The sequence below is a fragment of the Rhipicephalus microplus genome, chromosome 6 (genome assembly GCF_043290135.1).
Source record: "Rhipicephalus microplus isolate Deutch F79 chromosome 6, USDA_Rmic, whole genome shotgun sequence".
Classification (NCBI taxonomy): Eukaryota; Metazoa; Arthropoda; class Arachnida; order Ixodida; family Ixodidae; genus Rhipicephalus; species Rhipicephalus microplus.
In genome coordinates, this window is record NC_134705.1 from 9,326,491 (window position 1) to 9,350,858 (window position 24,368).

Below are 24,368 nucleotides of genomic sequence, written 5' to 3' on the forward strand. Positions count from 1 at the left end.
TTACTGGGTCCGTTACTTTTTTTACTTTACATTAATGACCTTCCTGACATTATACACATGACTCACTGCGTTTTATATGCTGATGATACTACCATTTTCATTGCTGATAGATGTATTGACAACGTCACTAATAAATTAAATGCTGTACTTTGTAGCGTGTCAAAATGGTGCCAGAAAAATTTCTTAATTATTAATCCAAATAAATCTAAGTTTATGGTTTTTAGATCAGCTCAACGCAAGTTAACTTCCTCACCACAGCTCACAGTTGACTCTCATGTGATTAATATCAGCGCCAGTGTATCTTTTCTTGGCGTTCACCTCGACGCTAACCTTAACTTCACTCTCCATATTGCTCACATTAGAAAAACGGCAGCATTCGGCATTCGCGCATTACTCAAAGCTCGCTCATATTGTTCTCATAAAGCACTCCTTTCACTTTACTTCACATTCATTCATTCTCATATCACTTATGGCATCGCATCTTGGGGGAATACTTACCAGTGTCATGTTTGATCCGTACAACATTTACAAAATCGAGCTATTCGCGCTATTTTTAACTGTTCTCGAGACAGTAGCGCCGCTTCCCTTCTTGAATGCAATAAAATCTTAACTGTTAGCTATCTATTCAGGTTTAATCTAATTATGTTTCTGCATAAACAAATAGGAAATCAACTTTCTGCTAATTTCATTGATTCTAAGATGTTAGTTATTACTAACACAACCAGGTTTGCGGCTAATAATAACTTTTTACTTCGAAAGGTTCGTACTAACTATGGTAAATCATCTTCTCTCTTCTGTACCATCCCCATATGGAATAATTTGCCCACTTCGCTAAAATGCAAACTTTCTTTATTTTCATTTAAAAACTCATTAAAAAAGTACCTGTTAAATAGTTGATCTATCTTCTTTGTGTTGTTTTATGCTGTATTATTCGTTTTTTTTATTCCATGCCTTTTTGTTTTTATTCTGCTTTATATATTGTCACGTTATCACGTGACAATATTTTTGTTTCCTCGATTCTAACAGCTGCTTGGGCTTTTATTATTTGTAATCATCACCGAGGGTCCCGTTACAGTCTTGTACTTTGGGACCTTCGTCTGTATATTTTACTCCCTGTAACATCCTTTTATGACATGATAATAAACTGATTGATTGATTGATTGATACTGTACGAGAAGTACCGAGACTGCAACCACATCTACACCGACGCCTCCGCCGTACCGAACAGCTCAACAGCGGCAGTCATTATTCCAACACACGCAACAACCATCAGATTCAGGACAGCTTATGCAACCACATTAATGGCTGCAGCGCTTGCAGCACTACTCGCTGTGCTGTGTTTCATGAACGACCAAAGCGCACAACGGTGGATGATCTTCCATGAGTGCAAGGCGGCACTGCAGTAACTTCTGTCAAATCTACGCGGCGGTCTGCCCGAACATTTGGTTTTTGAGACGACAGAAATGCTACACCATAGAACAGAGACAGGGCACCACGTTGTATTCCAGTGGTCGTCAAGTCATTGTGAAAGTATTCGTAATGAGTGGGCTGATCAAGCTGCCCGTTCAGTCCATACAGAAGACAACAACCAGTCGATACCTCTCTCAAGGACGCACGCTGCTAGGAAGCTCCGCCTTGCTTGCTCGCCAATGCTCCATGTCGCTTTAGAATGAGCCTCTTTTTACGCGTACAAGATCCTTCAATCCTACATTAAGCTTACGGCATCCAACAAAACCTGGATGAGGTGACGCGAATGTTCTGTGCAAACCATGTTTTGGTGTCGCATTAACCCGTGCGTACGCATTCGGCATAAGAATGGCCGACACCACCGCCTGTGCACACTACGGACATGAAGAGACAATTCGACAGGCACTGTGTGCCTTCCAGGAGTATAACGTAAAAAGACAATACCTTTCTAATACACTCATTAAGTTGGATGACCAGCCGCTGTTAGGAGAAAGTATACTGTGCCATCGTCATGACATCATCAGAAAAGGCCGTGCAAGTGCTACTGGGCTTCTTGTGAACTACTGGCCTGTCGGAACAACTCCGAGTGGATTGATTTTGTGTGTGCGGGTGTGCTCGCGTTTTTTTTTCATTTATTTTTAAAGACGATAGTCTTTCTTGGTGACCTTCCACAGAAAAATTTTTATCTGTCTGTCTGTCTGTCTGTCTGTCTGTCTGTCTGTCTGTCTGTCTGTCTGTCTGTCTGTCTGTCTGTCTGTCTGTCTGTCTGTCTGTCTGTCTGTCTGTCTGTCTGTCTGTCTGTCTGTCTGTCTGTAAATTTACCTCTTTGCCCGTCCTTAACGATAGTTTAAACGGCCTACCCCATCTGCAGCGCTCACCAATATTGCTCAAGGCTCAGCGATCATACTTGTACGATTGTCAATGAAAAAGCAAATATTGCGCATATCTGAGGTAAAATAACAACACGTTGATGTTTTGTATGTTTGCCTTTATACTAGGTAACGCACCCACAAGTAATTCTAACAACCGTAACGTTTATCACGCTGCGCTGACAATGCAACGTGATGCTCAAAAAGGCAAGTCTTACGAACGCTTTGCTAAGACGCCACGGTGGTGGCACCTGTTCATCGCTTGGCGTTCTACACCTTATTGCCTCTGAGAACAGCACGCATCTTTCTTCGCGTGCGCGCACGCCTGTCTTCGTTTTAGAAGATAACTGCCAGATGAAGCTGATGTCTAACGTGGCTCGATGCGCTCGTTCGCCTCCACTGCATGCTCGAGGCACTCTATCGCTTCCAGAATACCATTCACCGATTTTCTTGAACAAAACATCAAATAAACATTTTGTTCACTCTCTCCAGACGCAAGACTATCGTCTTTCGACGACATTTGCAGAGTAACGTGCAGATACGGGGCCAACTTTTCACCTTTTTTTCACTCTTTCAGTCCCTAGTTCCCAACCTCAGTGTAGGCTAGCATAGAGGATACAAGTATGTAGTTTACCTTCCTGCCTTCATTTTTTTTTTCGTTTCTCTCTCTCTCCTCCTTGGGTATCGGCCACTGTGTGGCAGAAAGTGCTTTGAGACGTACGCGACGAGATTGTGACATAACTTGAGCCATGGCCAGCGGGCTGTGTCCATCGCACCATATCACCCGCCCATACTAATTTGGTTTACGCCAAGTTAAGGCGGTGATCACGAAAGCACCAACACGCTGGCGGCTCGATAGATAAATAGATAGATAGATAGATAGATAGATAGATAGATAGATAGATAGATAGATAGAAGTAAAGACAGACAGACAGACAGACAGACAGACAGACAGATAGATAGATAGATAGATAGATAGATAGATAGATAGATAGATAGATAGATAGATAGATAGATAGATAGATAGATAGATAGATAGATGTACAGGATATGCGCTACTCGATATCTACCCTGGCTAATCTCTCTAGTTTCTTCACTTTTGCTACTCTCTCATCCGCGTAAAGCACATAAAAAGGCGTGTTTCTTTTCTTCTTTTCTTACTATACTCTTGTGTTCTGTTAACGGGCAGCTGAATTCGAGGTTGAGCTATACCTATTGTTAAAGCGCGAGTACTAACTACCCAAACCCTCATGCTTCTGAGCCATACCCTTGCGAGAGTTGCAGAAGATCACGCGATTCTTTCTGCGTTGTTCAGAGCCATTACTCAGAGTACGCATAGGCCAATCCGGCGATGCACAGGTTCAGAAAATTGAGTGCGCAGCTCAATTTCCTTAGACGACAGAAGAATACAAATGACTCCTGGAAAATATTTCCGCATCAGTGTTTCTGGTGCGCCATCAGTTTCATAACTCAAGAAAAGAAATTCAATCCAGAAGTATTTCAGCTTTTCTGATTCGCAAACAGCGGAAATACCTGTTTGAATCCTTGGTAGATTCGTTTTATTTCTTCTTTGCTAAACTTCGTGGACTTGCAAAGGACACTGATGGTCTCGGGCTTGCATCGGACCACGGTCATCTCCAAGTCATCGATGGTCTTTTCTGTAAAACAGGAAAATGAAATGATACATCAAATAAGCATACATATTTTTAATTATTTTCATCTTCTTTGAGTTAGTATAATACAATAATTTGAGGTGCCTATTCCCCGGATTGAATCAAGTACCTTGTTTGCTATTGCTGAAGTAGCCATGGTCGGAAGCCGAAGGTTAAACTGACAGTGACGAAAATTGTAAGCCCTACAAAGATACGTTTGTGTTATATGGCGCAAATCCTATTAATTAGATAGTTGATTGTATTTCAATAAGCTTTGAAATAAATTGCGCTATTTGTAAAACTTCAGCACTGAAAAAGCAACAGGACCTGCCAAAGAAATTAAAGCCAAAGCGTGCAAGTAAAAATAACAAATATAATTGACAATCACACCACTGGAATGAGAGCAGTACATTGAAGCAAATATTTATGAGTCTGGCAGCAAAATATATTTTCGTTGTATCTTATTCATAAGAAAAAATACAAATACTAAGCTCATTTCTCGTACACTGCAAGCGAGTATTTAGAAACGTGAAGAACATTGTGCCCTTTAGGCTTGGTAAGCGTTCCGATGGCAATGCGTCGCGTGTGCATTTGCTCTCAATTGCCTGATGGCCATCGGTGAATGTATTCGCTTGACGGCAACACATGGCAGGGGCGTAGTACAAATACTTTCTTTTGTAGGGAGAGCGATCAAAAATGCTTTCTATATGCTTCTGCGTGTGATATATATGTGCGTATAAACATACACAAGCAAGATTGAAAATATTTGGGGGGGACGTTGACCCATCAACCACTCCCATCTCCACCTTTGGTGGACTCGCACTTCGCTGTGCATAAAATTCCCACTCCTACGTTACCAAAAGCGACAATGAAAGCGATGCTCTAGGTCAACCTTTAGGATTTCCTCGGCACCAGTGGAATCTTCTGAAGAATATCCGCGGACTCGTGTGTCACAAGTGCCTGCCCTTTTGATGCGCTCTATCGACTGCCTGCTTGTCATGACAGTTCAGATACGCATCGTCGCCTGTAGTTCTGTCCGACTGTTTTCCGCATCAGACATCGTGCTCACCGAAAAAGCGCAAGGATAGAGAGAGAAATCGTGCGTAAGCCGGTGGCACCCATTCTTGCATAAGTTACCGCAAGTTCCTGAAGTCTTTGAAGAAATTCAAGTTAACTATTGCAACTACTTCTTGATACCTATTATAGACCTTGGTGGTTCATTTTACCCTGGTTTCGAGAATTCGTAGACTTGTGGCATGGACTGAGCGCTTTAGTGTGAGGGTGATTGCTGCACGTGAATAAACGACAATCTAGACACCTAAAAGCATGATTGAGACTTGGAGGGAGGCGTACTAACTTGGAGCATTTTGGCTGTGGCGGCCATAACAATTACCTGACAATTACAACACACCTTGCACAGCATAAGTCTACAACTACTTAAAGTGACGAGCTGCATCATGAACACCATAAAATGTACCTTATGCTGCAGAAGACGCGACCTCGGTTCTTTTTTGACACTTTCGTTAACTTGCTACAATATACCTCAATATCCCTCACATGAATAATACAAGGTGTTTGCCGTCATGGGTGATTTATAACACAGTGAGTGTTAAATTAAACTTTACATACTGGAATGCACGAGTATACAAATACGATTGTCATGAATGACAAGTGAAGTGGAAGAAAGGGCAAGACAAGGGAGAGGCCCCAGAACGAATGGGCGAAAGGCCAAAAGAGAAAGACTGCGAGAAAGAAGCGAAGGAAGATGTGAACGAGAGGAAGCTGTATTGGATGAGCACGCGCAGGGGAGAGGAAGACGGTGGATGATCACATATACCAAGTTTGGTATTACGTGACATGAATTAACAATGATGGTAAATGACATGACCAAACAATATGATCATGAAATGCATGTGATGCAAAACATGACTACAATCTACGCTCATAGCGTGCTCGCGGGCGTTTTGCCAGTTTCATATATACCAAATTTAGTATTGCGTGACGTGAATGGCCGACGAAGCTAAATGATACGTCCGAACATATGATGATATTGATATGCGTGTGTTATAAAATATGAATACATGCTACGTTCATGGTGCGCTCACGACCATTTTGCTAGTTCCATATAACCCAAATTTAGTATTGCCTGACTTGAATTGATGACGGAGGTAAAGAACGCGTCCAAACTTGATAATCGTGATATGCGTGTCATGTAAATCATGACGACATGCTACGCTCATGGCGCACTTGCGGTCGTTTCACTAGTTCCAGATATTCCAAATTTAGTACTACGTGACGTGAATGGATGACGAAGATAAAAGATTCACCCAAACTTGATTTTGATGGTATGCGCGTTATGTAAAATAATAATACAAGCTACGATCACAAGCCAAGTAACGTAGAACGTTGAGTCAACGTGGTTTGAATGTAACAAATGTGAGACAACGTTAGGCGGTAAAAGATAGCATTACATCGACGTTTATTGTATTACGTTGCCATAACACAGTGTTCTTATAGTTGTAGCAACATTCAAAAAATCACGTTATACTCACGTGATGTTTTTATTAAGGCAGCAACATTCAAATTATTACGTTGCCCTAACGTGATGGTGTTAATGTGGCAACAACAATCTAATAATCATATGGCATCAACACTTTAAATAGACATCAAACCCATGTTTAACAGCGAACGTAGAGACAACATGGAGAACATAATTGCTGAAACATCCAACAACACACATGGAAGCTTTTTCAACTTCGTGTACTCATTTGAATATTGGCTGACGGTGTCTAGTTAGTATGGTTGAGTAAGCGATAGAAGAAGCATGAACAATACAAACAACAGTCCAACAGTTCTTCGCACACTATTGCTTCTATGAAGCTGATTTCATTATACAATGTGTTTTTATTTAATTATTTGTATGACAATACACGATTGCCGTAGGGTAGGAGACGAAAAACAACATCATGAGTCACTTGACCAGGTCAGTATAACTTCGCGCCATACCTTTTTCCCACAAAGTGACTGCTCTGGCAACAACAAAAAAAAAAACGCAAGAACACAATCACGTGGTGGAGAACGTTGCGTTGCCTTGTTATGTATGTAGCTAGATACACTAAAAACAGTGAATTAATATGTGAGAATGCGATGTGCAAGAGCAAGCCTTTTAGGACACTAAATTTCCAGGGCACAAAAAGCCTTCTGTAGGCAGGCTTCATCTCGACTCGTATGCATGCAGACTTGAAGAAGAAATTATCTGTCTATTTTAGTTATTACTGTGTGGTTGTAAAAATAGCATGGGATCCATTAGTTATGAAGTGAGCAACCAGTTGTGAAATCAAACTGTGCCTGAATTATGATGCACCACCACAATCAAAATTTAAAGAGTGGTTTCCATTGAAACACACACGAAACATATCTACCAAAACGGAACCTCTATGCTTGCATTATGCAAGGCAACAGCCACGACCAACCCTACGATTGGTAAAACCTAGGGTAGTGGAACCAATAGGAACAATGGAGCTAAAAAACTGCAGTTTCACCGAGCCCTTACTTTTTGGGAACAACAAGTGCAATGCAATGATTTGAGCAAAAAATACAAACAGAAAATGTGTGACTGGATATAGTAACACACTAAATTATGGTCGAGAGGGAGATATAGGGTATGAAGAAAGGCAGAGAAGTTAATCAAAAAGCAAGTATCTGCTTTGCTACGCTACACTGGGGAAGGGAGATAGAAAAATTAAGAAAATGAAATGAGCGAGAAAAAGAGAGCGGGAGGAAGCGAAAACACACACACACACGCTAGAATGTCACAAAAATTCAATGAGGTGGCTTGATTGCAGAAACTTTAGGAGGGCGGTCGAAGTTACAGTAATTGTATACACATGCTGAGCTTTCGGACAAAAAGGGGTACCCATTTTGTGTCGAAACTGCCTTGACAACTGTTTTCAGTACTCAAGTACACGGTAGTGTCTGTGACTGATGAAAATGAGATAGAGCAGCTGTTTCGTGTGCTCTGCACTTACAGCTTTGTTGGGGACACGCATCGTCATGAGAGCATTTCGTGTCTTTTTATGAACTGCGTGTAAGTAAACATCGGCCAAAAATTAGGCAACTGTAAAAAAGTGTGTTAATCTGCTACTGCCAAAGCTGTCATTCACGGCCCACACAGCAAAAACCAGGCCTGCAGAACACACTGTCTGCAAGCAAATATAAAATTGCAATTGAACCACGATGAAAGGCCACCCTAATACAAAATGACGATCACTCACAACGCACACAGGAGACATTAACTTAGAGAAAGCACGCCTGCTGAACAAACTGTGTTGTTGGTAAGAAAACCTGAACCATAAATTGCAGTAACGTGAAAGGGTGCAGTAATCTGCACGCAATATTCCTCGCAAAAAATCTGGGAGATGCCAACACGGAGATGCCAAGACTGCGCAACACACTATGCAGCACACTAATAACACCAGACTACTGCAGACCTCTTGTCATTTGTCCAAGGCCTCGCTTCAGCTTCGCTTTCACTGTAAGGCTTATGTCAGCTTGAACAAGGGTACCTACCGATTGTGATTCCCTTGCTCGAGTAGGTCAAGCGAGAAGACACACAACTGAGGCAAAGCTGCTAATGAGATGCCATTCTTCCTTCACATGACTTCATGCAGCTTTCTATGTAGTAGATGTAAAAGTAGCACCACGTTAATGCGGCTGTCTGGACGACTGATACACTTGGTCAACTGCATCTGTTGGTCACAATACAAACGGATGAGGCACATGTTACAGATGTGCTCCTTTCTCCTTAGCGTCCTACCACGCACTTCAGTGCGGGAAGTTCTGGCCTTTACTGGTCCCAGAACAACCCCCCCCCCCCTTTTTTTTTAAAGAACTCGAAGCTTGAATGGTTGGAGTCTTAACGAAGTCTTATTTCTTCAGTAAACGCAGCTTCGAAGATTTCTTTCTGTAGTAGTTCTATATTCATTCCATTGTTTGCTACAAAGTCTGCTAGTGAAGGATAGGTTTTTTAAGCAGCATGTTTGTTGTCGACAAAAAAAAAACTATGATAACCTATAAGCAGTTAGGCGAGCTTCTGTTTCTGTTCTAGCGTTGTGTACATCTGTGGTCCAAAATGCATAGGTGCAGGGTTCGAATCCCGGCGGCGGCGGCTGCATTTCCGATGGAGGCGGAAATGTTGTAGGCCCGTGTGCTCAGATTTGGGTGCACGTTAAAGAACCCCAGGTGGTCTAAATTTCCGGAGCCCTCCACTACGGCGTCTCTCATAATCATATAGTGGTTTTGGGACGTTAAACCCCACATATCAATCAATCAATCAAATGCATAGGTGCAGCTAATGCACAGCTTCCAATGCTTCCTTGAACGAATCCTTAGCTGCAATTACCACGATGTCAACTATTCAAAATTAGACTGAGCCTGATTTCAGCTGGAAGTCTTGTGCGAGCTGCCACTACTTCGTTAACTTGGCGAGCTCTGTACATGAAACTTGTGAACTATTGTCGCTAGTTCGCACAAATGGTGATTCATACCTGGGGAGGTCTGTTGTCTGATCATCTTGTCGCGCTGCTGCTCATTGTTACATTCACGCACTTGTAAGATTGAAGCAGGGGGGGAAGAGTCGAGACGTTATTTAGCTTACCGCTTTAAGAAGCCAAGAGTGTAGTGTGTAGAGCCTTTGTTGCGTGTCGGCGTAGAGTGTGCATGAAGTGTTTTCTGCACAATAGAATGATCCATTTCTGGTTGTGGAGTCGCCTCGGTTGGAGGACCGAAATCGAAGCTGTTTAGGTAAGGGCAACAGGTCTGCTGCCTACGGAAACGCGGAGGATCACAGTTCGTTCGATACATACAGTTGTTTTACTTACAACGGTGAAATAAAGCTGAAATCGCTGTTTGAACAGCATCCAGTTCGCCCACAAATCGCCGACCTTGCACTTAGCACTCAGATGTCTCTGCTGTTGACGTTGTTTCTTGTAGGAAGATCCACATTAGGTGAGCTCACAGATGATGCTTAGCTGTTGCGTAAAGGTACTCCGCTGTTTCACTACCGGTTATCATTATCGGTCACACTTGAACGACTCCTCACACTTGACTAGGTCACCCTAACTTGACGCCTTTGACCGAGAATGCAGAGCGGAAACACACAAAAATAAGATGCTCCATGCTACTATGTTACATTAATAATGGTAATTATAATAGTGAGTAGAATTCTAAATTGCACCAGTTTCAATTTCAACTTCATTTTGAAGGTGGTTTTGTAACAGTTAAAAGGCAGGTAGGCAGCATAAAAAAGTGAGAAAAAAGCTGCCTGAAAAGGACCGAATTACTGTACGCACTAAAATATCCGCAGGACAACGCAATGACCTATTGAGACTTGTTAAGCATAAGCAGGCAAGTGGTTGATTGTGCACGCCTGTATAATGCAGTGTGATGAACTCGGCTGATCGAACTCCAGCCAGATTGCGCACCGTTTGCGTCGTCTTCTGTGATAAGTCATCTACCTCACCATAGGTTCACAAAAATTGTCAAGCTCTCTCACACTCACTCTTTGAGCTTAGCGCTCATTCGGATTCGGATTCAGCAAAATTTTCCTGAGCTGGGCTCACGCTCACAAAATACTTCTTTAACCGGACTCACTCATACTCAAACTTTCCAAAATACTACTCACCCGTACTAATTCAGACGCACACTCATGGTTCGATCTGAATTTGAGTGATTCACTCGACTCGCGACTTATGAGTCCACTAAGACGTCGGTGCTCTTTATAACGAATATCTCACGTCATTGGTGCTCATCTTGGTGCCTTTTCATACTGTACCATCGATTACAAGTTTAAGTGAGCGATACTGTTTAGTATTGTTCACCTAAACTCGTAAGCCTAGAATGGGAATAGTTAGGGATAAGGGTTAATGAAGAGTACCTTAGTAACCTACGCTTCGCCGATGACATTGCATTGCTGAGTAACTCAGGAGACGATTTGCAACTCACAATTACGGAGTTAGGCAAGGAGAGCAGAAATGTGGGTTTTAAAATTATTCTGCAGAAAACGAATGTAGTGTACAACAACCTCGGAAAAGAGCAGCGCTTCGAGATAGGTGATAGTGCACTTCAAGTGGCAAAAGACTATGTCTACGTAGGGCAGGAAATAACCGCTGAGCTGAACCACGAGATTGAAGTAACTAGAATAATAAGAATAGGGTGGAGCACATTTGACAAGCACTCTCAAATTATGATAGGTAGATTGCCACTATCCCTCAAGAGGAAGGTATATAACAGATGTATCTTGCCGGTACTTAGCTACGGCGCAGAAACCTCAAGACTTACAAAGAAGGTTCAGTTTGAATTGAGGACGACGCAGCGAGCAATGGAAAGAAAAATGGTAGGTGTAACCTTAAAAGACAAGAAAAGAGCATAGTTCATTAGAAAACAAACGGGGGTTAAGGATATCATAGTTTAAATCAAGAAGAGGAAATGGACATGGGCCGGGCATGTAGCGCGTAGACAGGATAACCGCTGGTCATTAAGAGTAACAACCTGGATTCCCAAAAAAGGCAAGCGGGTTAAGGGTAGACAGAAGGTTAGGTGGGCATATGAGATTAAGAAGTTTGTGGGTATAAATTGGCAGCAGCAAGCACAGGACCGGGTTAACTGGCGGAACATGGTAGAGGCCTTTGTCCTGCAGTGGACGTAGTCAAGCTGATAATGATGATGATGACTGTTTAGTAGACGTGAGTCAAGGTGAGTGTAAGCGTTAATCTAGGCAAGGCTGGTAGTAATACTGATTGTCAGTAGATAGGGGTGGGTAAAAAATAAGCAATGGAACCACTCAAGAAATATTGCCGCGTGCATAGCTGCATTTAGCGACGACAACGAAGAACGCGGATTTGCTCGAGAGGCGCAGCGCAGCAGAGTGAAGAAGACGACAATCTTAGCGGCCTTCTCTGAGAGCGTCTCTACAAGTCCTACTGTCCGTGTTTTTAAATAAACCCCCTGTCATTTATAACCCGCGACACTGGTGGAGGAGCTGGGTACTACCACCTCATGATCAGCACCCCTGTGAGAAGCCCCGAGTCCAGCCCTACGAGACAGCCACGCGTGGAGACGCCTGTGCACCGCTCAAGCCGTCGCCTTCAAGGTCTTGAACCAGAATTTGGCCTTTTAAAGGGAGCAACACTTCCGACAACCACCCCTACTCAAGAAATGGCAAGGAGTCCTGTACAGGTGACGGTCCAGAATATGCGCATTCCTGAACCATTTTATGGCCGGCCGAACGAAGATGCACAAGACTAGCTTGAGCAGTTCGAACGGGTAGCTAAATCAAACTACTGGAGTCTCGATGGAAAGCTCTTCCACGTATACTTCGCCCTTGAAGACGGCGCGAAGACATGGTTTATAAACCGGGAGGCAACATTGACGACATGGGAGGAGTATTGTCGTCGGTTTCTTGACACCTTCGGTAACGCGGACCGACGCGAAAACGCACAACGCTTTTTTGAAGGACGCACCCAGCAGCTGCATGAAAGCGTCACCATGTTTGCTGAGCATATGGCGCGCCTGTGCCACCGCGCGGACCCCAACATGCCCGAGGCTCGAAAGCTAACCCATCTCATGAGGGGCGTCAAAGAGCAGCTATTTGTTGGTCTTGTGCGCAATCCGCCGACAACAGTGGACGAGTTCACCAGGGAGGCTACCGCAATAGAGCGTGCGCTACAGCAACGGTACCGACAGTCTGATCGCCCGGCCCCCGGCGCAGCTGCAGGCGCCGCCGCACTTACCGAAAACGACGAGTTTGCTCTACGCCACCTGATTAGACAGATCGTGCGTGAGGAGATCGCGAAGGAGAACGCAAAATACACATTGCAGTCACAGGCGCCCCCGCAGCAGGAGTCCACGGTAGCCTCCGTCGCTGAAATAGTTCGCCATGAACTTCGACAAGCGTTTGCCTCTCCTCAGCAATATTCCACTCCACCGCACCGTCCAAACTCGTATACCTATGCAGATGCTGTGCGTCGTCCATTGGCTCCAGAAGTATCGTACCAGCCGAACGGATACAGCTATGCAGACGCTATTCGTCGACCCATGCCCATGCCAGCGCCGCAGTACCTCGAACCGTATCCTGTGGCAGACTGGGCTCAGCAGGATTCTGTCAGGCGACCCTATATGCGGAAGACCGACATATGGCGCACTGCGGATCGTCGACCACTCTGCTACAACTGTGGAGAGCCAGGGCACATTTGCCGTTTTTGCCCACATCGCCGAGCTGAATACCGCGGTAGTGCACCTACAGCTACGCGCCGACAGTTCGACGAAAGCCGTGCCCCCATCGACGACGACCAGGCTGGCAGGCGGGAAGGCTCTTCTACCTTCCGGACGCGGTCACCATCACCGGCTCGCTTTGGTTCACCAAGCCGCCGTAGTTTTGCTGACGCCGTCAGAGGTCGGTCTCCCACCCACGGCGGGGAAAGTGAAAGCAGCGACCTCTGGGGGGAAGGTTGCAAGCCGTCGAATTGCCGAAAAACCCCCACTGCTGCCGAAGCACGTGAGAGACGACGATGAAGACCCAAAGGCGGGCGAGTTGGAACTTATCCATAGTGGGCAGCGCACAAAAGGAAACACACAAGAGAAGGAATCAGGATTGCGGACAATCAGGACAATCAATTGTCCTGATTCCTTCTCTTGTGTGTTTCCTTTTGTGCGCTGCCCACTATGGACGATGAAGACTTCGCCGAAAAAACAGTGACTGCCGACCTTGCTGTGACGATTGACGGCGTTGAAGTGACGGCCTTAGTCGATACGGGTGCAGACTTCTCCATAATGAGTGAACGATTGGCAGACGAACTCAAGAAAGTCAGAATGGAATGGACGGGCCCTTCTATCCGAAGTGCTGGAGGCCAGATAATGACTCCCACGGGAAAATGTACAGCAAGACTCACTATTGAGAATGTGGCTTTTGTAGCCACATTTCGGATCCTACCGGAGTGCTGCAAACCTATGATTCTGGGAATGGACTTCTTAAGAGAGTACGGTGCTGTGGTCAACATATGCGACGGTGTGATCACATTCGCCGCTGACAAGTCTGTGACCACTGATCCAGACCAAGAACCCAGGGTGTTACGTGTGGTCGACGACGACGTCTGCGTGCCACCACTGTCATGTAGTCTTGTTTCCGTGTGTTGCGCCGTGCACTGTAATGAAGACGCCATAGTCGAACGCATCACTGACCTTCTTTTTCACCAAGGCATCGCCATCGCTCGCGGTATTGTCAGCTTAGTGGATGGGCGCGCAGACGTGCTTCTGACCAACTTCACGAATGAGCGCCGGCACATCGGTAAAGACACGGCTGTGGCGTACCTCGAAGAGCTGGACTGCTCTCACGACTGCATTCTTATGCAAGGGGAAGCCACAGCTCAATCACCTCCACATAGACCACTAGTTGATATCGGTCCGAGTCTAACACCGGCTGAAAGATGCCGTCTTATGGAGCTGCTCGACCAGTTCAAGGACTGCTTCTCATCGACATCACGAGTGGGTCGAACGCCTCTGACTAAGCATCGTATAATTACGGAGGACACAGCAAGACCGATCCGACAGAACCCTTATCGCGTCGCTCAGAAAGAACGTGAGGTAATCCAGCAGCAAGTCAAGAAGATGCTAGAGGATGACGTTATCCAACCATCAAAAAGTCCTTGGGCATCGCCAGTGGTACTCGTGAAAAACAAAGACGGCAGCTTGCGTTTCTGCATCGATTATCGTAAGCTGAACCATGTTACAAAAAAAGTCGTTTATCCATTACCACGGATCGATGACTCTTTGGACAGGCTACGGGATGCACGCTACTTCTCGTCAATGGACCTTAAAAGTAGATACTGGCAAATCGAAGTAGATGAGCGCGACCGAGAAAAGACCGCCTTCGTGACGCCAGACGGGCTTTATGAATTCAAAGTCCTCCCTTTCGGTCTATGCTCAGCCCCAGCCACGTTTCAGAGACTAATGGATACCATTCTGTCCGGCTTGAAATGGAAAACATGCCTTGTGTAGCTCGACGACGTGATCGTTGTTTCGGCGACGTTTGAAGAGCATCTAAAGCGGCTACTGTCAGTCTTTCAAGCCATACGGTCCGCTGGACTCACACTCAAACCGGAAAAATGCCACTTCGGCTTCGAAGAACTCCAGTTCCTGGGACACGTGATCAGTCGCGAAGGTGTGAAGCCTGACCCAGATAAAACAGCAGCCGTCGCAAAGTTCGCAAGGCCTGTTGATAAGAAAGCGGTCAGGCGTTTTCTGTGTCTCTGCGCCAACTACTGGCGATTTATAGCAGGCTTCGCACACATCGCCTCTCCACTCACCCGCCTTACAAGGGAAGACATCGCATTTGTATGGGGTGAAGAGCAAGAAGCTTCATTCAACGAGCTGAGACAGCGTCTACAAACTCCACCTGTCCTCGCTCACTTCGACGAGAATGCACCAACAGCCATCCATACAGACGCCAGCAATGTGGGCCTAGGTGCTGTTCTTGTCCAATGCCAAGATGGTGGGGAGAGAGTGGTTGTCTACGCTAGCAGAACGTTGACACGCGCCGAGTCCAACTACTCAACAACGGAGAAGAATTGTCTGGCCGTCGTTTGGGCAGTTGCGAAGTTCCGCCCGTACTTATATGGCCGCGCTTTCCAAGTCGTAAGCGACCATCACTCTCTTTGTTGGTTGACCAACATGAAGGACCCATCTGGACGTTTAGCACGATAGAGCTTACGGCTCCAAGAGTACGACATGGCCGTAGTTTACAAGTCCGGAAGGCAACACTTAGACGCCGACTGTTTCTCAAGGTCACCGATTGAATCACCGGCTATAGAGGATGATGATTTCCCAGGTCTTTTAGGGGTTGTTGATGCAGCTATCATTTCTCGGCAACAACAAGATGATCGGGAGCTCAACTCGCTTATAGAATTCTTGAACGGACGAGCCGCCAATGCACCAAGAGTGTTTTCGATGAACTTATCGTCATTCTGTTTACGGGACGGAATTCTGTACAAAAAGAACTTTTCATCAACAGGTAGAAGCTATCTGCTGGTAGTTCCTGGAGCTCTCCGCAGCGAAATTTACAAGCCTGCCATGACGAAGCCACTGCGGGGTACCTCGGTTTCACAAGAACACTGACACGCATCAAAGAAAAATATTACTGGCCAAGAATCGCAGCAGAGGTTAAACATTACGTCCGAACATGCATTGACTGTCAGCGGCGCAAGGTACCACCTGTCAAACCCGCTGGGCTATTACATCCTGTGCCCGTGCCAGAAACCCCATTTTCTCAAATCGAAATGGATCTGCTGGGCCCATTCCCAACATCGGACAGCGGCAACAAATGGGTTATAGTGGCGACGGACTACCTCACCCGATACGCGGAGACCAAGGCAATCGCGAGTGGCACTGCAGCTGAAGCGGCTCAGTTCTTCATTGAGAACATTGTTCTGAGACATGGTGCTCCAGCTGTCGTCATAACAGACAAAGGTACCGCGTTTACAGCCGAGCTTTTGCGCACTGTGCTTACGCTCAGTGGCACAGCACATAGGAAGACGACAGCTTACCACCCACAAACTAATGGGCTTACAGAAAGACTTAACAAGACAATCGCTGACATGCTTTGCATGTACGTCGACGTAGAACACAAGAATTGGGACCGAATATTGCCGTACATCACATTCGCGTATAATACGGTGCGCCAGGAAACAACAAAAATGACGCCGTTCGCACTAATTCATGGCAGAGAAGTTACGACAATGCTTGACGCCATGCTGCCTTACGATTGCAATGATTCAGAGACAGACGCCGCAGACTTCACTGAGCGCGCCGAAGAATCAAGGCAGCTTGCCCGCGTCAGAATAATGAACCAGCAGCAACTTGACGCCTGAAGGTACAACCTTCGCCATCGATTCGTCATTTATCAACTAGGAGATAGAGTCTGGGTTTGGTTTCCTGTACGACGACGAGGCCTCTCAGAGAAACTTCTACGCCGATACTTCGGACCCTACAAGGTTCTGCGTCGTCTTAGCGACGTGACGTACGAAGTCGTGCCCGACGCCTCCTCTTGTTCAAAACGTCGCCAGCATCTGCCTGAGACAGTGCACGTGGTCCGCATGAAACTTTATCACTCTCAGTGATGTAAACACTCGATGGCCGCATCTCTACCTGTTGAGCGTCGGGACGACGCTCACTCTGGCGGGAGGGTAATGCCGCGTGCATAGCTGCATTTAGCGACGACAACGAAGAACGCGGATTTGCTCGAGAGGCGCAGCGCAGCAGAGTGAAGAAGACGATAATCTTAGCGGCCTTCTCTGAGAGCGTCTCTACAAGTCCTACTGTCCGTGTTTTTAAATAAACCCCCTGTCATTTATAACCCGCGACAATATGTTGTGCACCTAAAACTCACACTCGCGAAAACTTTCTTCAACTCGACTCACTCGGACTCAAGCTGGCAAGTACCATTCACTCGGACTCACTGTCAAGGTTTGATCTGAGTCTCTTCGGCTGTCGAATGAGTTCGTCGACCTGTGTACGTCCCTCCTTGATCTCACTCATTTCCTAAATTTGTACCTGCTGGCTTCGGAAAGGCTCTCTTTCCGAACATCCCGAAAAGTGCACAAAAGGAAGCTCGCAGCGACAAAGCCTGTTTGAAATCGCACCGCAAACAATTGTGTTTTAGAGCAAATGGTCGCATTGTGGCTACGCGTGAATATTCCACAGCAGACCATAATTCACAGGACATGTAGCAGAGTTTGCAGTGCCAAAATGAACTTCTTTCTGCTAAATTTGTGCTCATCGAAAGAATTGGCTGCCGAGCGAGTTGGTGCTTTCACATAAAAACCATCGTGATGGTGCACCTACACAAAACACACAAGAAGAGAGAAATGGGGACTGGCGCAAACTACTAGCTGGCTTTTTTCAAAGAACAACCACATCTTTTTATATGAACACCCTGCGCAGGAGCATCACCCCAACAACCACAATAATGTAAACGAGACCAGAAAGAAATTCGAATTCAGCATTGCACAGCGCAATGGAAGTATCACGTGGTTCTAGAAACGTTGGTTTCACTTACAAACTCGTCGCTTGCATTTTTTGCACCCTCATGATGCGTTTTCACGATGGTTTCTGTGTTGCGCTCATCAGATGTGACCGAAACAAAAATGCGGTCATTATTAAAAAGTAATAATAAATTTGTAAGTAGCCTGTCTAAAATTACCTAGTTATAAAACAACGATAGTCTTTAAGATTGGACTGGCTTTGTTCGTTTCGGAGGCTGTACAATATCAACATCTGGTCACTGGTTGCATCTTGGGCTGTTTCAGTCACGTAATAACGTTTCGCGCTCAAAATAATGAAGGGTTCCACCATGGTCTTTTTCTCAGTAGTTAACAATGTGAAATTTGAGTTTATCTATAGTCTACGGGGCTGCATTTATCGGCTCTGTGTTCTGTGGCGCCCCCTCTTGTCCGTGCACAACTAAGCAAGGCGTTATGCAGTAACCACGGCTTTCACCTGACCACTCCTCACGCTGCATGATCGGGTAAGTAGCGGGGTCTGTCACGGAGATCGTTTGCTGTCTTCTCTTTTGTAGCACTTTTTGCCATCACATATTTCGTCACACTAACTGCGGCGTAAGGCACTTTCACTTCCGGTGTCACACGGGCAATTTTTATCGCGATCTGGCTCCCAAATCGCAGTTTGACTCAGATCTAAGCCGAACTTAATCCAGATTATTTCGCACCGCTTGCCAACTACCATAGTTCATCCCGATTAATAAATGAGACCCAACTCAGCCCTACTCACGGGCAAAAGTGCTCGTGTGACACCAATTCATAAGGTATAAAAATTACCAGAGTGCGAAACCCCCTAATAAAGACAACTTGAAAGTACCACACGGTGTTCAAAGGCACCTACAATCCCACTTATAGGTTCGAAAAAGCCTTGTCACTCTTGTTTGTATGATATTGTCACGCAGCAAAGGACGACACAGTTGTCTATAAGGAAAACAAGTTTATTGGAGCGAACCTGTGCTCCCCTAACAACTGAAAGAATACACAGGCGGCGAAGCAGCGGCCGGCAAAAACGACGGGCACGCTAGTGAGCGTCGGCGATCGAATGTTGCGGCATCGGCTGTGCGGGAATTTATATCCCTGGGCGCGAGGGTTTCTCGAATAGTCGAATTGTATCGAAAACGCCGTGATAGCGTTTGTTCGAAACGCTGTTTGTTCGGAACGCTCGAAGCGCTGTTCGAAAGCGTTTGTTCGAAACGCTGTGATAGCGTTTGTTCGAAACGCTGTGAAAACAGTGATAGCACAGGCCGGCGCAGCCAGGCCGAAAAAACAAAACACAAATAAACAAACCCAATGCATGGTTCGCGGCATTACCCCCCCTCTAAGAGTGCATCGACCCGATGCTAACATAAGGGACAGTCCAAACAAATTAAAATGAAAGTTCGTCATCGTCTGTAGAAAGGTTTTAAGCGAACCACATGGACGACTTCGGGCCGCGTGCGTCGTCGTGAAGTACGGGAGTCACCATCGGGGATCACTTCGTACGTTAGTTCGCCAACACGTCGTAGAATCCGGTAGGGTTCGAAATAGCGTCGTAGAAGTTTCTCACTGAGTCCACGTCCTCGAATGAGACTCCAAACCCACACACGATCTCCAGGATGGTACTCAACGTCTCGGCGTCGGAGATTGTAGCGTCCGGCATCCACCAGTTGCTGGTCCGTTATACGAATTCGAGCGAGCTGGCGGGCCTCCTCCGCACGTTGGAGCTATCCTTGGACGTCGGTGTGAGGTCGTCGTCTTCTACGTGCGGAAGCATGGCGTCGAGCATCGTAGTCAGCCATCTTCCGTAGACGAGCTCGAACGGTGTCATCTGCGTGGTTTCTTGGATAGCCGTGTTGTACGCAAACGTGACGTACGGGAGGACTTCTTCCCACGTCTTATGTTCAACGTCGACGTACATAGACAGCATATCGGCGATTGTTTTATTCAGCCGTTCCGTTAGTCCGTTCGTTTGGGGGTGGTACGCCGTCGTTCTTCGGTGATCTGTGTTGCTGTAGCGTAAGATTCCTTGCATGAGCTCCGCAGTGAAAGTCGTTCCGCGGTCCGTGATTAGGACCTCAGGGGCTCCATGTCACAGCACAATTTGGTTAATAAAGAACTTTGCAACTTCTTGTGCAGTTCCCCTAGGAAGAGCGGTGGTCTCTGCGTAGCGCGTCATGTAGTCTGTCGCTACGACAATTCATTTGTTCGTGGATCGGGATGTAGGGAATGGGCCCAGAAGGTCCATTCCGATCTGTTGGAAGGGCCTCGTTGGGACGGCGATCGGCTGCAGAAGTCCGGCGGGTCTCGTCGGTGGTGTTTTTCGTCGCTGGCAGTCCCGGCAGCTCCGGACGTAGTGGGTGACATCGAATGTAGGGCGGGGCCAGAAGTATTTCGCCTTGATTTTTGTAATCGTGCGAGCTGTTCCGAGATGTCCGGAAGACGGGTCGTTGTGGCACGCTTCCAAAATTTCGTCACGAAGGTCTGTGGGGATGACAAGTAGATAATTCGTTCTCGTTCCGGGGTTGAAATTCTTCTTCACTAGGATGGAGTTTTTGAGGCTGAACGCTGGTAATTTGCGCTTGAACGCCCTAGGCACGGCGACGTTGCGTCCTTCGAGGTAGTCGATCATGGCGCGGAGGTCAGGGTCGGCACGCTGCTGGGCGGCTAGGTCGCTCTCTGTCACGACTCCGAAGAACGTGCTGTCTTCATCGGAGTCCTGTGGTGGTGGGTCAACGGGGGCGTGGGATAGGCAGTCGGCGTCGGAGTGTTTCCTGCCGGATTTGTAGAATATTGTAACGTCGAACTCTTGCAGGCGCAATCTCCACCGCCCAAGACGGCCAGAGGGGTCCTTTAAATTGGCGAGCCAACACAGCGCATGATGGTCTGTCACAACCTTAAACGGTCTACCATAGACGTATGGGCGAAATTTTGAAATGGCCTATATGATAGCCAGGCACTCTTTCTCGGGGGCAGAGTAGTTTCTCTCCTCCTTCGACAGACCACGGCTTGCGTAGGCGATTACCTTTTCGTAACCGCTTTGCTTTTGGACGAGGACGGCACCCAAACCGATATCACTGGCGTCCGTGTGCATTTGCGTTTCGGCGTTTTCGTCGAAATGAGCGAGCACGGGCGGGTTTTGCAGGCGTTGTTGCAGCTCGCAGAATGCCTTTTCTTGGTCGTTTTCCCAGCTGAAAGGGGTGCTTTCTTTCGTCAGGTGCGTGAGTGGCTCTGCAATGCGCGCGAAGTTTGCGACGAAGCGCCGGTAGTATGCGCACAGTCTGAGAGACCTTCGCACACTCTTCTTATCTTTCGGCCTTGGGAAGTTCGCAATGGCTGATGTTTTTGCCGGGTCAGGTAGGACTCCCGCGGCGTTCACGACGTGACCCAAGAACTTGAGTTCCTCGTACGCGAAACGGCACTTCTCAGGCTTCAGCGTTAACCCCGACGTACGAATGGCCTCGAGTACAGATTCCAACCTTGTGAGGTGTTCGTCTAAAGTCCGGGTGAATACGACAACGTCGTCGAGGTATACGAGGCAAGTGTGCCACTTCAGGCCTGCTAGCACAGTGTCCATGACTCTCTGAAACGTTGCGGGCGCCGTGCACAGCCCAAACGGCATCACCTTGAACTCGTATAGACCGTTCGGGGTTATAAATGCAGTCTTCTCTCAGTCTCTCTCGTCCACTTCAATTTGCCAGTAGCCGGTCTTCAGATCCATGGATACTTGGCGTGGCAGAGGTGGTCGAGGGCGTCGTCGATTCCTGGCAGGGGGTACACGTCCTTTTTGGTGATTTTGTTTAGTCTCCGGTAGTCAACGCAGAATCTTAAAGTGCCATCTTTTTTCTTCACGAGTACAACCGGCGCAGCCCACGGACTTTTCGATGGCTGTATTATGTCGTCGCTGAGCATGTCATCTACTTGAGTCCGGATGGCTTTGCACTCGTGTGAAGAAACGCGGTACGGTGACTGTCTGGTTGGTCGGGCTCCATCTTCGGTTATTATCCGGTGCTTCGCCAAAGGTGTCTGACGCAACTTCGAGTTCGAGGAAAAACACTCGCTGTAGCGACGGAGCAACTCCAGTAATCTGTCCCGATTTTCTCGCGACAGCGCCGGGTTCACGTCGAAAGGAAGTGGCAGCCTGGAAGCATCTGAGCGTGCGCGTTCAAAGGTGGTGACCGCGATCACATGACTCGCTTCTTGCGTTTCTTTGAGGAACGCAATCGCAGCGCCCTTGTTTAGATGCTGGTACTCCTCGGTGAAATTGGTGACCAAAACGTGGGATATGCGTTGCTTAAACCGCGCAATGCCTCTTGCGACAGACATACCGCGGTCTAGAAGCAACCTTTGGTCAGTCTCCACGATAGCGTCGACGTCAGGAGCAGCACCTTCACAATAGACGGCGATCATCAAGCTTGCGCGGGGTGGCAGGGTGACGTGATCGTCGGCGATCCTTACAGCAGCACGGTGTCCGAGGTTCGGCTGCGACGTTGTGGAGTGATCGGAAGAAAACGTTATCGACCTGGTCTGCAGATCAATTGTTGCGCCATTGTCCGTCAAAAAGTCCATTCCGATAATTACGTCGCAGGAGCAGTTAGGCAAAATGACGAACTCCGAAGGGTACGTAGTGCCGTCTATGGTGACGCGCGATGTGCACATTCCACTTGGGGTCACGAGGTGGCCTCCTTCTGTGCGTATGTGCTGACCGTCCCATCTGGTCGTAACTTTCTTTAGCTTGGATGCGAATGACCCGCTCATGACCGAGTAGTCGGCTCCCGTGTCGATGAGGGCGACTACGTCAAGGCCGTCCATGGACAACTGGACGTCGGATGCCGCTTTCCTCGAATTTCGGGTGCGTCGGAGCGTCGTATCGTGGCTTGCGCGTGTTGATGGTCGGGCACTATGCGTCGTCATCGTCGTCTTCTCAGCGGCAGGCTTCGTCATTCCGGGTACGTGTCGCGTAGCGTAGCTGTCGTCGTTTTCGGGGGTCTCGTCAGGGTGTCGTCGGGTCGTCGGGATGAGGGCATGTCGTGAATCACGGTCTTGCGTCGTTGGAGGGTTTTCATTTTCTCGCCGTTGTGCAAGTTCACCTCCAGAAGTTGCTGCTTTTAGTTTCCCCCTCGTGGGCTGGGGGACCTACCACGGGCGAAGTCAGCATTGCTGCGACGGTTGGGGGATTGGTACGGGTAGGGCGACGGCGAACGGTTGAAACGGGATGGTCCACGGCTGGTGTTCGACAGGTATTCTTCGATCTCAAATGGGCACTGGCCGGCTCGCGGGTGGGGTGCGTCGACGGAGAACCCACGCAAACCCAGCCTCTTGTACGGGCAGCGGCGGTAGACGTGGTCGGCCTCTCCGCAGTGGTAGCACAGCGGACGATTATTTTTTTTTATTATTTTACAAATACTGCTGGCCAGAGGCCAAAGCAGAAGGGGCAAGATAATACAGTTGTCATACACATTTCAAAACAACATCAACAATAAAGAGAGTAAAAAGTGGAAAGCGTGACATATTTATACAAAAGCAACAAAAGGAAAGAGTGGGGAAGGAAAAAAGGAAATAGTTGAAATAGTTAGAAAAACAACTTCAAATTTCAGCGTAAATAAGGTCGGGCGAGTGTAAAATGCTTGCAGGCAAACCGTTTCACTCTTCAATGGTACGAGGAAAGAAGGAAAATTTCAACAAGTTAGTACGAGCAAAATATGGTGTTAAAGAAAGTGCGTGTGAATGCCGAGTCTGGCGTGTTCTTAGTGGTGTGAGGTAGGGGTCAGGGTTCAGAGCCCATTCGCGGTTAGAAAGTTGGTACAAAAATTTGAGACCTAAGAATCTGCGTCTCGACTGCAAAGATGTGATACCATTTGAAAGCATTACACTAGTTACAGATATACCAGGCTTGTAAAGAGAATAAATGAAGCGAACTGCCCTCCGCTGAATTTTTTCTAATGCATCAATGTTAGTTTTAGTATAAAGATCCCAGGCAACGCATGCATATTGTAATTTAGGGAGAATCAAGGATTGGTAAGCTAAAAATTTCACTTTCGTAGGAGCATCCTTAAGTTTGTGCCTTAGCATGCATAATTTGCGGAAAGCTGCGGAATAAACTTGTTTAATGTGGGAATTCCAACTTAAAAAATTCGTTAGAGTGACACCAAGATACTTGTATTCCTCAACTTCTTGAAGAGGTTGGTTAGAGAGCGTGTAGTCAGTTAGTACTGGCTTTTTCTTGTTAGTGACACGGAGCAGAACTGATTTATCCAAGTTTAGTTTCATCCCCCATTGATTGCACCATAGACATA

At 46.9% G+C, this 24,368-nt stretch overlaps 2 protein-coding genes across 6 annotated transcripts in view; one reads left to right on the forward strand and one right to left on the reverse strand.

Moving 5' to 3' along the window:
- The window catches only part of LOC119168738 (Kv channel-interacting protein 4), an 850,622-nt gene that overhangs the window by 313,674 nt on the left and 512,580 nt on the right, over positions 1-24,368 (reverse strand). For all 5 annotated transcript variants that reach the window (XM_075865793.1, XM_075865791.1, XM_075865792.1 and 2 more), the window contains one exon: positions 3,870-3,994. In XM_075865793.1, the coding sequence (XP_075721908.1) occupies positions 3,870-3,994 (125 nt within the window). The remainder of the gene's footprint in view (positions 1-3,869; positions 3,995-24,368) is intronic.
- Positions 1-24,368, forward strand: part of LOC119167749 (uncharacterized) — a 197,231-nt gene that overhangs the window by 143,237 nt on the left and 29,626 nt on the right. The window lies entirely within an intron of this gene.